The sequence below is a fragment of the Dunckerocampus dactyliophorus genome, chromosome 13 (assembly GCF_027744805.1).
Source record: "Dunckerocampus dactyliophorus isolate RoL2022-P2 chromosome 13, RoL_Ddac_1.1, whole genome shotgun sequence".
Classification (NCBI taxonomy): Eukaryota; Metazoa; Chordata; class Actinopteri; order Syngnathiformes; family Syngnathidae; genus Dunckerocampus; species Dunckerocampus dactyliophorus.
In genome coordinates, this window is record NC_072831.1 from 11,916,087 (window position 1) to 11,931,540 (window position 15,454).

The 15,454-nt window shown below is 41.3% G+C and overlaps 3 protein-coding genes across 6 annotated transcripts in view; 1 reads left to right on the top strand and 2 right to left on the bottom strand.

The window, feature by feature from the left end:
• Positions 1–10,923, bottom strand: part of kif15 (kinesin family member 15) — a 31,516-nt gene extending 20,593 nt beyond the window's left edge. Inside the window, exons 1-2 of one of the 2 annotated variants that reach the window (XM_054797571.1) lie at positions 10,799–10,923; positions 10,538–10,705 (exon numbers count right to left, since the gene is read on the bottom strand). The gene's annotated coding sequence lies outside the window, so the exon portion shown is untranslated. The remainder of the gene's footprint in view (positions 1–10,537; positions 10,706–10,798) is intronic. The other variant, XM_054797572.1, reaches the window with a different exon arrangement.
• tacc3 (transforming, acidic coiled-coil containing protein 3) lies at positions 958–10,543 on the top strand. Of its 3 annotated transcripts, none has more exons than XM_054797576.1 (17): positions 958–1,146; positions 1,990–2,158; positions 2,228–2,355; positions 2,435–2,481; positions 4,330–5,296; positions 5,387–5,438; positions 5,714–5,813; positions 6,243–6,301; positions 6,378–6,511; positions 6,604–6,685; positions 7,181–7,306; positions 8,345–8,412; positions 8,495–8,538; positions 8,623–8,783; positions 8,861–8,967; positions 9,039–9,159; positions 9,230–10,543. In XM_054797576.1, the coding sequence occupies exons 2-17, from the start codon at positions 1,991–1,993 to the stop codon at positions 9,293–9,295; spliced, it is 2,430 nt and encodes an 809-aa protein (XP_054653551.1). In that variant the 5' UTR covers positions 958–1,146; position 1,990; the 3' UTR covers positions 9,296–10,543. The 3 variants fall into 3 exon arrangements, with proteins under 3 accessions (XP_054653551.1, XP_054653549.1, XP_054653550.1); XM_054797574.1 differs by having other exon boundaries at positions 4,309–5,296; positions 9,230–10,538; XM_054797575.1 differs by having other exon boundaries at positions 977–1,122; positions 4,309–5,296.
• A 34-nt stretch (positions 10,924–10,957) lies between the features above and the next one.
• The window catches only part of LOC129193018 (fibroblast growth factor receptor-like 1), a 46,070-nt gene continuing 41,573 nt past the window's right edge, over positions 10,958–15,454 (bottom strand). Inside the window, exons 6-7 of the mRNA XM_054797582.1 lie at positions 14,947–15,300; positions 10,958–13,272 (exon numbers count right to left, since the gene is read on the bottom strand). Coding sequence (XP_054653557.1) covers positions 12,830–13,272; positions 14,947–15,300 — 797 coding nt within the window. The 3' untranslated portion in view covers positions 10,958–12,829. The remainder of the gene's footprint in view (positions 13,273–14,946; positions 15,301–15,454) is intronic.

Genomic DNA, 15,454 nt, shown 5'->3' on the forward strand with positions numbered 1-15,454 from the left:
TAGCGGCAGCTGGTACACATGCTGTTGCATTACTGCCACCTTCTGGAATTAAAGGAACAGTTCTTCTTTTTCTTATTTTTGTTTATGGCGCGTCGCACCCAACGTTTATGTGCATACCGTCACCTAATGTGTGTAAAGGAACCGTTGCTAAATGCATTCTTTGTTGTCGCTGTGACATTTTGGAATTATAAAATATGGATAATTTCTTAAGGTTAGCATGTTGGCCACAGAGTCAGGAGATCGGGAAGATCTGGATTCGAATCTCCGTTGGGCATCTCTGTGTGGAGTGTGCATGTTCTCCCCGTGCGTGCGTGGGTTTTCTCCGGGTACTCCGGTTTCCTCCCACATTCCAAAAACATACACGATAGGTTAATTGTTAAACTATAAATTGTACATAGGTATGAAAGTGAGCGTGAATGATTGTTTGTCTGTATGTGCCTTGTGATTGACTGGCGACCAGTCCATTTGTACCCCGCCTCTAGCACGAAGTCAGCTGGGATAGGCTCCAGCATGAACGTGACCCTAATGAGGATAAGCGGCATAGAAGATGCATGGATGGATGGATAATTTGATAAATTCATGAAACGCATATATTCACGGGGTAGATAGCTAGAGTAATCTTGTCTGTGGAACAATGATCGGTCGTCTAACGAGCTTGTTAAAAAAATAATGCTGAATGTATAGTTCACTCACGAATTGAAAGCAATGTCTTAACATTTCAAACATTTTTGCATAAAACAGCGCTCATTTTGTTAAAATTTTACATAATACACAAAATATAATATAATCACATTTAACAGTGGCCGTACGATAAACAAAACCACAAAACGTTTACATTTCAGATAGTTCTCACATGCAATTTCGCTTTCCCGACGTTACAGCAATACTGAATGATCTTGACGTTATGTGTCTTTGATTGGGGTCCTCAATGCGCAGACGTCAGTGTGTCACTTCCGTGTTTTACGCAATTGGCTACTTTGAATGTTTCTAACAATGTTATTGGTGCGTTTATGGTATTTAATGTTCAAACGGTCTTCTCCCAACAGGAAGGCGATTTTCAAAAGCAAGTCATTTTAGTTGTCCCCATTAGAGTTGTATGTGAAGACAAGAAGCTTCTATTCTGTGAGTCTTTTCGGTTAATTCGAGGTACGTGGTGGATGTTTGTATACTTCTTCTTTTTAAAAACAGACTTATGAGTTCTTTATCCATTTTAACCTATTTAACGTTAGCTACCTTTGTATCCGAAGTTCAGTAAAGTGTGCGAATTGAGTTGTTTGGTTTTGTATGATTAGAATGCGAACCTGCTAAGGATATATAACACAACGTCACTGTTAACCATGTTAAAGTTATCATCTCTAAGTTAGCAGTTTTACGTTAGAATGGCCTTTTATGAACAATGTAAGGCAGTGATATGATTTGTGATGACAGATCTACACAATGGTCATGTTTTATATTGTGACAAAGACGAATGTTTCGTTCACACTTGATGAAGCACTGATGTCATTTTTTTACCCTTTAGCGGTGTAAAAATTAGACAGGTTTCAACGCGTGAGAATGTCTCGTGACTTACTGTTTCGTAGGTTTAGTAATGTTGGCCACAGGGGGCGCCCTAGGGCAAACTTATTGTTGCTATAGCAATGCAAAATAATAGTCGACGTAATGGCAATGTCCATACTAAATGGTTTGTATATTGTGTTGGTAGTGGTAGTTGTAGTGGTGGTAGTAGTAGTCGTAGTCCTCCTTTTTAAGAGTTACCCTTTTCAAGATTTTTTTTCCCAGTAATTACGTTGTGCAACTGCATACCTACAGGAATTCATCACCACAAGCAGTCTTTTTGGTGCAAACTTTGTCAACAGTAAAAAACAAAACAAAAAAACACACACAGCCAAATGTCTTATCAACTGGATGCAGCTTTCATTTTGTGAAGACTCCACCCCTCAGAGTGCTTGTGAGGTGTTTCTGAGTTTTAAGTACTGCCTATTTACACAGGATGACCTCTGTTGAAGTGAATGATGAGAATCGTGGCATATGCCCTGGAGGAGGGAAGCACATCGGCACAAGCGATGACATTTTTACTCTGGATCAGCCGACCGGGAGGCCGTCCATCCTGCGTCAAACGGAGAACCTCCCCAGCAAGACTGTGCCAAAGGGCATCAAGGTACACGGCAATCAGTCCATCACACTTTATTTCTTTATTTACTGTACTGAACTAGTATTTGGTGTCTAGGTTTGTTTCCAGACTCCAAGAAGAGACCCAGTGACTAAAAGGTTGTTATCCCCTACAAAGATTGTTAAGATTGCATGTGTGGACGAGTGCACAAAAACAATGGAGTCCTTAAATTTGGACTTGACCAAGTATGTACTGTCTCTCATTCACAACATGCCCATGATAAACTGTACCATTTTAGACTGAAAATCTTGCTTCTTATTGTAGCACTTTGGCACGAGACACACCTCAACAACCTGATGGGCCAAAACAAGGTACTCGATCTAACTTCTCTTTGCACTTAGTCATCCCTCCCGGTTAATTGGTTCAAGACGGGATTGCAAAAAGTGAATTTCCGCAAAGTAGGATTCAATATCAATACCATCAGAACAGAAAACCTGTTGATGACCTTCTAGAAATGTTTATCAGAGTCCTGTAAACATGAAATAACACCCTATAGTCACTTTTATACTCGTATTACCTAATATAGTAAACATAAGTAATAGAGTAAAACTGTTACTGCCTTAAAACATTTATCTGCACAGGCAATGATTTTAGGACGCTGAGGTCCTGAACTGTCATACAAGTGTAAAAATAAGTTAACCTCTGTATAGTGAAAGTAAAATAAGAGGTACTGAACAAAAAAAACGGGTAAACCACAAGTTAATAAAACATGTGTATGCACCTTTTAGTTGTGATGATGCAAGTGTGTGGAAAGGGAGTCTCTTCACATTGAGTCATCACTGCTGACTTTGTGGTGTACATTCTATTCTACCTTTTTTTTTTTAAAAAAAATTAAAAATTGATGATCATGAGTAGGGCTGTCTTGGACTAAGGGTTTTCATTGGTGAATCTGATTTTGGTAGATTTTGTCCAAATGTGCCCCCCACCTCAAAGAAATAGGCTAAAACACTCACGTAAACAAACGTGGTAGGTGTGGCAACACCCATCCATCCTTTTTCTATGGCGCTTATCCTAATTAGGGTTGCAGGGGCATGCTGGAGCCTATCCCAGCTGACTTCGGTCGAGAGGCGGGATACACCCTGGACTGGTCGCTAGCCAATCGCAGGGCGGTGTGGCAACAATAGTACCTTTTTAATTTATTTAATGACACAGAAAACAAGACAACAAAACTGCAACACGGTTGCTGTCGGCACACGTCAGATAAATGCACATAGAATAGAAACAAGATGGCTTGGAAAAACACCTTGTCAAAACTTAACAGCCTCATTTCTTGCCTTTTTAAAATTCACATGAAGTTGGCATAACAACCTTTTTTAAATGATGTGCTGTTATTTGTTGTCCTGTGATATGTAAGAAGCTGCTGACACATGTTACATTTCACTTTCTGGAGTTATCTTTAACCTTTTCAAAACACCTGCACACTTTGGATGATTATTTTTGTTTTATTTTTATTTTTTTTAAGTAGCCGCATTATGAGCCTTCTATGTTAACGGCCTTCCTAGTGTTCAGAGTTAGCGCTCACCTCAGCTCCTTTGGATTGTGCCACTTTTTTAATGCATGGTAATTATAGATGTTTTGTTAAACACACCTAATTCTTAGCACAATTTAGTATAAAATAGGCTATTTATAACAAAAACAAAGACATTCTTTGTAAGAAAAAAAAAAGTATGCTCTGCAGCAGCCGTGGACACCAGCCATGAAGTCAGAATGCTACAAGCTTGATCATAGGATTCAGCAGCGAGGTTGATGGTCGAATCAGGCTCGCCAAATAGTCGACTATTCTAAGACACCCCAATTGTTAGCTATATTGTACTGAGCAGCAAGGACTTGTATGTACTGCTTTACTGTGTCTATGGTTATCGTCACACTTTTCTGCTGCCATCGCTGTCACCCTTCTGTGGTGGCATTACAAAAAGGCCAGAGGAAGAAGCAAAGCCCACTTTGGAGTTAATCGTTAGGTGCCCACAGAGGTGAATTCTGGCACAGTGACCTTTTGACGTCCATGTTTTGTGCAACCTTTTAGGTTGAACTCTAAAATTGTAGGACTTTAAGAAACATTTGACTTTAGAGGTTAGACTGTATGTGCCAGTTAAGGGTGCTGGACTCTTATTGAATGTGTTGTGATTTTTATTTTACAGCTGAATTGTCTTCCTATCCAGATGATGACATGCCAATACAAAGCAAAGGTGGTTACCAGTTGGATTTTGACAACCTAGACAACATGGACCCTTTCCAGACGTCTAATAAGATGGTCCTGTCACCTCCAAGGCCTCCACTTGAGAACCCTTCTTCCAAACAAGCAGACAAAATCTGTGAGGAGCTCACCAAGTCAGATACTGCATTGGAGGAGACGCTACCCTTCACCACCTCGCTGGAGAACTCCCTGGTATCTACTGGCGTCAGCTCTACTGATAGCAGCGTGGTCATCGTGACGCTTCCAGCCGCAGAACAAGAATCACGAAGCACAACACCTGATATCCCTGCTAAGACTTCCCCAGGTGCCGTTCTGAATGAACATTCAGAAACGTTTGTTGAAGATGCTCCGCTACCCCCAAAAGGATCCTACAACTTTGATCCTGACCACATTGATTTAGTTGATCCTTTCAAAACGGGAGGCCCCAAAATCCAGAACTCGCCAGTGCTGGGAAGGAAGGCACCGGACCGTCAAGAGATAAAGCAGATGGAGCCTGTAGATGTGGAGGTTCCTGTTCAAGCTGGCGTAAAGCCCATCGCCACTGTGGCCCCCATTCCATCTGACTCCCAAGTAGCTGAATCCAAGCCCCCGCCAATTGCCGCACCTGCCAACAAAGGACCTATCAAGTTGGACTTCAACTTTGATTGCGACGAGGTTAAACAGAAGCCACCACCCAAGAAGTTTGGCAAAAGACCGCCTGGCCTCAAACCCAAAGAGACAAAGTTCGATGTGAATGCACAAGGAGGCCTTGCAGAGGAGTCCGGGGCTGGTGGCGATGCAGATGTGGGCGCCTCCTTGTTCTCTTTAGACTTCGAAATGCTCGAGGACCCCAACTTGAACCCTTTTGGAACAAAGTCCTGCATCAACAACTCTCTTCAGAGCAACCTCCAGACAAGTCCTCTACCTGCTCAAAAGGATGAGACACCTGCTTGGTACTGAGTCTAATTTTGTGTCTGTGTGTTTGTTGCACCTTTTGCTAATATGATTTTTTTTTTCCCACCCCCTCCCCCTCTTGCTTGCAGTGCTAATGAGAGCGTTTCCATTCTTGAAGTCAACACCAAAGCAGTACCAGATGTAATCCAGTTTGATTTCTTTTAATCTAAAAAAAAATTTGTCAGTGTCCAGTGAAAACCATGGATCTGCATTTTTTAAAAATCTGATCTTCTATTTGAAATAGAAAAATTACACACCAAAAAAAACAAATGTTTCTGGTATAAGAAAAGATAGGGATATTATTATTATTATTATTATTATTATTATTATTATTATTGGACAGTAACTTAATGAAGATTATACCTATTGTGTTGTGACTACATCTTTTAATATTATTATTATTATTGACTTGACAGAAAGCTGAGACTCTACCATCCAAAGTGGTACCGCCTACAAAGCAACCAGCAGAAACCAGCTTGTCAGAATTCAATGAAGAATTTGTGCCTGGCACTGAGTGTAAGTAAATTACGGCCTTCCAGTCTGCACCTAGCTTAATGGCATTTTCATTTTCTTAACCACCCTTTTTAAATGTATTTGTATATTATCAGAGAGTGTTGGGGCCACACAGAATTTTTGTATTTATTTTTTTTAATGAAAATACAATTTTACAAGAATAAATTTTTTATTGTGTGTGTATATATATATTTTTTGCACTTATGGAAAAGTATATTTATCAAAGTCAGACGAGAAAATATATAGTATTTAGGGAATATTATACTATATATTATATAAGAGAAAATGTATACAGTATTCCCTCGTTTAATGCAGGGGTTAGGTTCCAAGCAGGCGTGCAGAAGTGAGCTTCGCCTCCGTACTGGCATGCACTGCACATCATTCAAAACTTATTTATATAATCAGGGTTCATTTTGTTTTTTTATTTCATAGTCATGGCTAACAACTTTGATGGACAAATCGACTACCTTGAACAGTTTGGCTCCTGCAGCGTGAGTGTTGATATATCAGCTAATTTTGTGACGCTTAATCAATGTATGACCTCAACATTTGTTATTTTGTGTTAAGTTCAAGGAGTCGGCGCTACGCAAACAGTCTTTGTACCTTAAATTTGACCCTCTGCTGAGAGAAAGCCCAAAGAAGTGTGGCGGAGGCCCAATTGTTCCAGTACAAGGGCCTCACCCTGCAGCACTTGTTTCACGGTAATGTAAACTGATTACAGTACTAGCAGGGCTGCTGTCTCTGGATGCACTGGCAAAAATACAGTATGTCCTCAATTTTCTGTACAATCTAGGTTTGAAATTCCACCAATGGCTGAAAAAGAAGCCGTAAGCTTGCCTCGGGAGACCTCTAAACTGACTGACGCTACAGCTCCAGTAAGTCACACCTAGGGATGGACATGGTAATTGTTGTTTAACGATATTGAAGTAGCTCTGGCTAAATGGATTGCAGTTCTTGGGTGTTGATTCAATCTCAAAAAGCAAAATGATTTTCACTGTGAGGCCGCACGGTGGCCGAGTGGTTAGCATATTCTGCCCATGTGCGCGTGGGTTTTGTCCATAGGTATGAATGCGAGAGTGAATGATTGATTAGCTGGCGACCAGTTCAGGGTGTACCCCATCTCTCGCCCAAAGTCAGCTGGGATAGGCTCAAGCATACCCCCACGACCCTAATGAGGATACGGGGCAAAGAAAATGGATGGAAGTGATGGACTTTTCACTGTGCATTTATGCTCTCCAGACTTTGTCTGCTCAATATTTAAACAGGAGTTCAGAACTACAGAGAGATTCCCCCATCCCTTTTTACAGACTAAGATTTCACAAAATGACTCATTTCATCATGAAAATAATGAATAATATCCTGTTTTCCAGGCGCCCCAAATACTGGAGAGCCTTGTCCCTCCTTTCACGCAGTCTAACAGCGAAGCCACCATCATTGAAGTGCTCAAGTACAGTCAGAAAGACATGGACGCAGCCATCGCCAAGGTCCAGGCTGAGGTACGACCTTACTGAGTGGATGTAGCGTTTTGGTTAACAGACACTGTCACTGGTTGCTTCAAACCACTTCCCTCAAATATATGCTGTCTGCGGGGGAAAAAAAATACCCATCTAGAAACGACATAGTTACTACCTCAGCTCATAGATGTCAATCACACAAGAGTTATACCTGATGTGAAAATAGTCTGTTGCTAACCAAAACAGCAGCACCTACCAACACATGTAAAGTAGGAAGTCCTACTGGATGTTTATGCTTTCCATGTCTTCTAGTCATTGGTGTTCTCTTCTACACAATTTTGTGCGCATCTATGTTAAGGTTCTGTAAAACTACTGGCTTTATTCCACCCAGTCTATTGATTGTAATACTATTTGAACCAAGCATTAATATTTACTGGTGGGGAAAAATACTAAAGCTACGTGTAATATTTAAAAAATAAAAAAAAATACTGGCCTCTCCCCCTCTGCATTTGCGTAAATACAGCTGCACTCATTACTCAGCCCCAATTGTAAATTACCTGTTTTGTTGAAGCAAAATCAAAAATAGTGACCATATGTAATTGTAGATGTGTCGGGCTATTGAAATAGTTGATACCCAACATTGATGAATTATAAAGTGTAGAATAAGTGAGTGCACCTGTAAATGCCTACAGTCAGTACAGTGGAACCCACTTAAGTCTCTTCCCCATATACTATATGTATAAACGTATACACCCATATACATGCATACTGCAGCTAAAAGCACTCCCATGTGGCGCTCTTGTTTGACAAAAAAAAACACACACCCGCAAGCGAGAGAAAGTTCACTTGTACAGTATTTCTAAACACATATTTTTTTTTTTTTGCTTTGTGCTCACTTTTGTCTCCTACAGCTTCAATAAAACTTGCATGCACATGTGTCATGGCCAATTATGCACACACACAAAACCAAGCGCCACAGATTGCAGCCCTGCGGTAAACAGACTTCCCGTGGATCTGTTCTCTTTGCAAGCCCTGCATGTGTCTTTTTTTAATGCGAAAATGTTCTGTTTTGTGCTGCAGGCAAAGGAAAAAGAGGAACAAATGTGTGCTAAGTATAACACGTTGCATGAGGAAGGTCAGGAAATGAGGTAAGCCTTGAATGAAAACAATATTTCATGGAATATTGCTATTTTATATTCGCTGACATTTGTCTTATTCTCTTTCCAACAGGAAAATCGTTGCAGAATTTGAGCTCCTCATTGCAAAAATGATGGGTGAGTTAAAAGGAATTTAAAAAAAAAACAAAAAACGTTGTGGTAAAATGGTGTTCCTGATCCAATATGTGGATGTTGTTGAAGCTGACCAAGAGAAGGAGCGTGAGCTGTCCCAGGCCAAGCTCAATGAGGCCCTGCTGGAGAAGGAGCAAGTCTCCAACGACCTCAACGGCATGGAGAGGTCCTTATCGGACCTCTTTAGACGACTGGAGAAGTACAAGGAGGTCATTGACGGCTATAAAAAGGTCAGATCCTTTTTTACATTAAATATTTAGAAGTCATCACTGGACTTCCTCCCCCCTAATTAGTCTTGTTTCCCCAGAATGAGGAGACGCTGAAAGCTTGTGCTCAAGATTATCTGGTGAGAATCAAAAAGGAGGAGCAGCGCTACCACACTCTTAAAGCCCACGCTGAGGAGAAAATTGGCCAGTAAGAAACACCACACTTGCTGATGTAAGCGTTACCGTTCATTCATCCACACAAACGTCATTTGCTGCCAGTGCCAATGAGGAAATAGCCGAGGTGCGCACCAAATATAAGGCGGAAGTGTCAGCGATGCAAGTCCAGCTGCGGCGCGAGCAGCTGAAGGTGCAGTCGCTAGAGAAGAACCTGGACCAGAAGGTCAGCACAAATTCTTTTCAAATGTCTATAGTCTTTTTCGGATTCAAAACGAGATGTTTTTATTTGACAGGTAAAGGAGGCTGAAGAGCTCACCAAACTCTGTGATGAACTCATCAGCAACGTCCAGAAGGGTTGATGGACTTTACTTGTTGTACATACTTTCTGACATTTGTTCATCGTTGTCTCATCATTTTCACTCTGTCGTGTTTGTCTGATACTTTGACTTTTAATGTTCTTGCAGTTGTGTAAAATTAAAAATAGAGAATCAAGCTAAGTGTTTTTTAACCCCACGTGAAAAGGGGGAGGGGGGGACTTAATATTTTTGTCTTAACAATTCTTGCTAGGTAAATGTTGCCAGTTGGTCTAAAATTGACATTTAGTTGTATTAAATTAATAACCATATCATTTATTTATGCTGCAGTTAGACAAATGGACAAATTTAAAAGTAAAGAATATTAAAATACAGGGGAACCTCAGTTAGCCTGTTTTTAAATGAAAATTTAAGGTTACTTCAGATCAACCACCCCCTTCCTGCTTTCAGTCACATCCAAAATCATGTTTTCATGACTTCAATATAGGTTAAAGTAGCCTTTTAAATGTTTGTTTACCTTTTCATTCATTGTTTATATGCATTTTGAATTGTTTTCTGCATGTAAAACAAGCTGGTTTTGTGTTAACATTTTTAGCTGTTTTGGAACAGATTAGTTATTTACATTATTTCTTACGGGGGGAAACATTGATTTGGTTAACGTCCATTTCAGTTTGTCTGACCTTCTGGAACAAATTAATGACTCTAACCAAGGTTCCACTGTAGCTGAAGACTTAGTTTGCTAAGTGCTCTAACACCGACATGAACATTTAATAATATAAAATGCACTGGCACATTAACTAAATTTATCAATTTAAAATAAATGGATTTCATGGCGCATTATAATCTTAATTCAAGACAAAAATAAGCTGATCTAACACTAATGTGAACATTCGGTTTAGTTAAAATATACCATGAGCAAAGCAATTTTGTTCAATTAAGTTTCATTACATTGCGTTGATAAGAACATTAACTTGGATGCATAAGCCAACTGAATGAAGTATAACAAAGTTAATGCAATTTCAATTTGTTCAACATTAAAATGTTAGTGTTATGTTTTTGCACATTAACTTAAGTGAAGTTATTTGAACTAACAATATCACAATTTTGGAACTCATGACTTATTTCTGTTGCGCTAACGAAAATACTGTAAATGCCTTTTTTTTAGCGATGTGCAGTTAACCACTTAACCGCTAGAGGGCAGTATTTACTTCAATATGTTTTCAGGGTTCTTTCCTATTTGAAGAATGGCTGCTTAATAAAAAAAAATCCTGTTATGTACACATTCACCTGTGTGGTGCCAGGACTCTCCATCCGCCTCATGTGTTCATCAGACAAAAGCAAAGCTGAGTTGCCAAAAGACAAAGCGGCCCTTCATCCCGGAAGAATGACGGGGTCTTGTCACTTAAATTCCAGAGCAGGACAGTGCATGCACTTCCTAAACGGTGAAAGGAAATCCTACCAAGATTGGATTTAAAAAGGAACACAGATTGACATGAATGAGAAAAGATGCTGGTCATCAAGTGCTGTCTTGCAGGGGATAATACTCACCTGGAAAGAGAAGTGCTTTCTCCTTGTCACTTGTGTCTCTTACTCTTTCTGTGCTGCTGGCTGATCTGCATCACCCAGGCACACACGTTAGCCTGCTCGAGGAAGTGTTTCGGCACATTCAAACTACTCATTGCATGCATATTCACATCTGCTCAAGCCTTCATTTTTCCTTCATTTTAATCAAACCACCAAACTCGATGATTCTTGAACAGAACATTTGGGATTGTCAAAAATAGAACCATTTGTATACACAAATAACTACATCAACTACACGTGGATACACTGGGCCATGTACTAAACACAACACATGTATACTTTACATTACATGACAGATATGTAAAACGCTTTACTCAGAAAAATAAACTTTTGTTACATTTTCTTGAAAACAACAAATAAATCAAAATAAATTACGTATTTGTGACTCAGCTTGATTAGAAATCACAAACTGGTTGGAGAATATGCCGGCTGAAGACTATTAGGATTGGGAATTTTGCAAGAAAATGAAAAAGATGTCATGAAACATGCTTCTTCCATCTCTTGCAGTCTTGGGCAAGGTTGGTACACACACTTCATTAGGTATACCTGCATGATATAAGGATATCCAATGAACCAATACATTTAGGTTTATGCTCAGTTTTGATTGACAGTCAGACAAACCACATGGAGTCACGCCTCAAATGAAAGGCCTTGACAAGGGCTTTCCAAATGTGTAAAACTTATGATGTAGTCTTCAAAAAGCACTCTTTTGCTTGAAAGTACCACTAATCTCCTTCATGTTCAAAAGTAACACACATCGACTAACACCTCAAACTAAAAGCGCTTTCTCAATCTGGTATTATTGTGTCAAAATGTCTTCATATGATGACACAAGGGCCAAAAACATGAATAAAAAAAAAACGTAAAATCTTGACTTGTTAATCTCACCAGCACAGGGACATTTGACATTCACCAAATTGATTCTCGGACTTCGGAGCCTCGTGCAGAACAAAGCTTCAAGTTTAAGGTCAAAGGTGAAACACAAGAAGACCCCATATTTTCACATTTTTAGTCCCAATCATCCTCAAAATTGCTGTCAACATTCAATTTGGATGAAACGTCATCAAGTCATATCTCAAATTAAAGGCTCTCATCACAGCTTTCCTGATGTTGTTTTTGATGACAAAATAGCCCAAAAGGTCAATCATTTAAATGACAAAAGTAAACTTGTAACCACGTCCAGTCATACCTCAAATGACAGGTCTTGATGAGGGCTTTCCATACACCGTATGTCTTTTTTGAATCAATATGCCTTCATATGATGACACAAACACCATGAAAACATAATTTCCACCAAACATTTGGTATTCTTTGGCATCAAACTGTGAAGACGTCGTATATGACAGCGCAGTGTACATTTACACATACGCACAGGTGACATACTACTATGTTATCGTTAAATGAATCCCACTCTGATAATGTCAATCAAATCCAAGCATTAATATCTTTGCGGTTCTTGTGTTGGATATCATTGTTTACTGCAGGTGTACCTAATGTTGTGACCATTTAGCCTAAATGGCGCCTAAGTTTCTCCTATATGCTAAGTGGGGGATGAGGAAGTGTGATACAAAAGATAGTGGTCAGCTTTCTTTGACATAAGGACTACCTGAGTAGGACGACATAAGAAGCCCTTTTGTGTTCCGTGAGTACCATTTTTAGTGTCATTAGCGGACAGAGCACGGACGGCAGCTGATTAAACAGAAGGTGAAACGTGACCTCCATTTCCAGCTTTGCAGGAGAAGACCTTCTCATTAGGCCTTGAACAGCTGCAGTCAAACTCACACGCAACAGAATTCTTTGTCCTGTTCGAATGAAGTGCACAACAAGGGCCGACAGATTTGAAGTGGCGTGAGAATCTGACAGAAATAAAAGAAACAGCACCAAAAGTGGACGTCTCCATGTTGCTGTAGCTCGTGGTGTCTCTTGACTGGCCAGTTTTTTTTCTCCTGATAATGTCCTGCTGTGAGAAGAGGTTTTTTTTTGTAGTCTTGTTTGCTAACACTGGAAATGAATGTGTTGATGCTGATGTACTTTGCCGTCCACGTGGGAGTGCGTGTGCGTGTGAATGTCAGTGTAGATTTTGGGATAGATCTTGGCCGGGATAGCGGCTCCTCCCTGGTTGAGGAGGAGCTGCTGCTGCGCCAGGTACTCCTCGTAGTTCATGGAGCTCATGCAGTCTTTGTCCGGGCTGGATGAGCCGGACGACGCAGGCACGCAGCCTCGGTCACGCTCTCGACACGGGGGCCGCTGAGAGCCGTGCAGCGCCTGCGGGGTCGGGGCGGGGCCGCCGGGAGGGGGACACTGCTTCCTACTCTGGCAGAACCAGAGCAGCACCGTGCCAAAGATGAACACTATTCCAGCTGGGATGCCGATGATGACTGGCCAGGGGAGGGAGCTGGAGGCAGCCGGAAAGATGGGCGTGACGGGAGGCTTGGTGTCTGGAAAAAAAGAGGGACAGTGAGGGAATGGTGAACATCACATTAAATCAAGTCTCAAACGTCTTGTTTTTATTTGTCTGTGGATAGAAAAAACATTAAGTATGCTACCTAATTTCATCTAACCACATTGATATATTTATATTATATGTATATATATATACATATACAGTATATGTATCATCTTATATTCCTGGTGCAAACCAACAGGTGGTGCTAAATGACGGCTCTCCAAGCGAGTTCGAGCTTTTCTTCCAGTCACACACACCAGTGACCTGGGGCTTCATTTAATTCATATTCATATTCATTTCTAAAAGCGTGCATACACACAAACCTCAGAATCTACGTACACAAGGCAAAATTCACATCCATAAAAGCATGTGGCGCACACTTGTACGCACTCATTATAAAGCCCACCTGTAGTGAATTGCACGCACGAGAGCTCCACCCCCGGTGTTGTCCCACTACTTCTTCCACAATCATCCTTGAATAAATGTTTGCTGCTAAATAGATCATGAATATGCTGATGCTTGTTGGACTGTAATGGTAATGGTTTGATTCATTTTGAACACGCATACAAACACATACATACTGTTCCACATGCCCAAAAAGGAGTAGGAAGAAGCAAAGCTTATTTAATCCTACCCCCCCATCCGTTTCACATCAGTCGCAATATATTTGTTCACCTTCAGACTGTCAGTGTCACTTAAAGATGGAGGCAGCAACTCCATATTAACTAACTTCGAAAGTCTACAGTTACTGAAAAAAAAGACAGACGTAATCATTTCCACTGGCCGAGTGGTTAGCATGTTGGCCACACAGTCAGAAGATGTGGGTTCGAATCTCCGTTGGGCATCTCTGTGTGGAGTTTGCATGTTCTGCCCGTGGGTGTGTGGGTTTTCTCCGGTTTCCTCCCACATTCCCAAAAACATGCATGTTAGGTTAATTGGTGACTCTAAATTGTCCATAGGTATGAATGTGAGTGTGAATGGTTGTTTGCCATTGGCTGGCAACCAGTCCAGGGTGTACCCCGCCTGTCGCTCAAAGTCAGCTGGGATAGGCTCCAGCATACCGGCGACCCTAATGAGGAGAAGCGGCATAGAAGATGGATGGATGGATGAACGGATAACCAAATCAACACAATAAAATAAATGACTGGTATCAAACTTGTGCTTCAAAAGACAACAGCATGAGGTAAGAGTGAGAGACTACTCGAGCTAACAAACCACCATTCACACTCACATTTACACCTATGGACAATTTAGAGTCCCCCCAGCAAAACCAGCAAAATGCAACAAAATGGAGAGCAGTGAAGCGTACAAGCGTATTCAAGAGTCAAACTGCATGCTGAGTACGACAAATTCATACATGCTGGCAGGTTTCCACTAATATTGACAGTTCACTTCGCCCCCCCACCCAGGGGGCCTGCCCCACTAGTTCAGAAGAACTGAATTAACCTAACATGCATGTTCTTGGACTGTGGGTGGAAAAGTACCCAGAGAATAACCCACACAAGCACAGAGAGAAGCTCTTGTATTGAATCGTGGCCCTTGATGCATGCATCTGCATCACCCTGCAGATGATCTATCTGGTGTACCTAATTTAGTGGCCAGTGAGTGTAGATTGTTATCTGCTGTGCAACTGTCGGCCTATGAAGAGGCATAAAGGGTCCCTCACCTGGCAGAACAGTGAGGAAGGCGCTGCGGAAGCTGTAACCCATGGTGTTGGCACCTAAGCAGATGTACATGCCGGCATCCTCCTCCTTGGCGCGGGTAATGAGCAGCTTGTTGAGGTAGGAGCCGTCCGGTCGTGACCACACCTCCCCTGTGGGTAGCACCACAAAGCGGTGGTCTCCCACTTCAATGGTGGAGTTGTAGCGGCTCTCCTCATTAGTCTCCACGCGTTTCAGCCACTGGATCACCGGTTTTACGTCGCTCCTCACTTTGCACTGGAACGACGTGGTCCCGCCGTAGTCCACCGTTGTGTTGAGAGGGTGGGTGCCCGTCAGGACAGGTTTGGAGTTGGTCCTCTCTGTGGACGCACACAGATAGAGACACGCTTTTGATACGACAGCACTTGTGAGGGTGAAGAAGCCTTTCGTTAACCTCGGCCTTAGAACTCAACTCTGAGAGACAGAGAGGAAGGAATACCACATGTAACACAATGAGTATGTGTGATTAGTTTC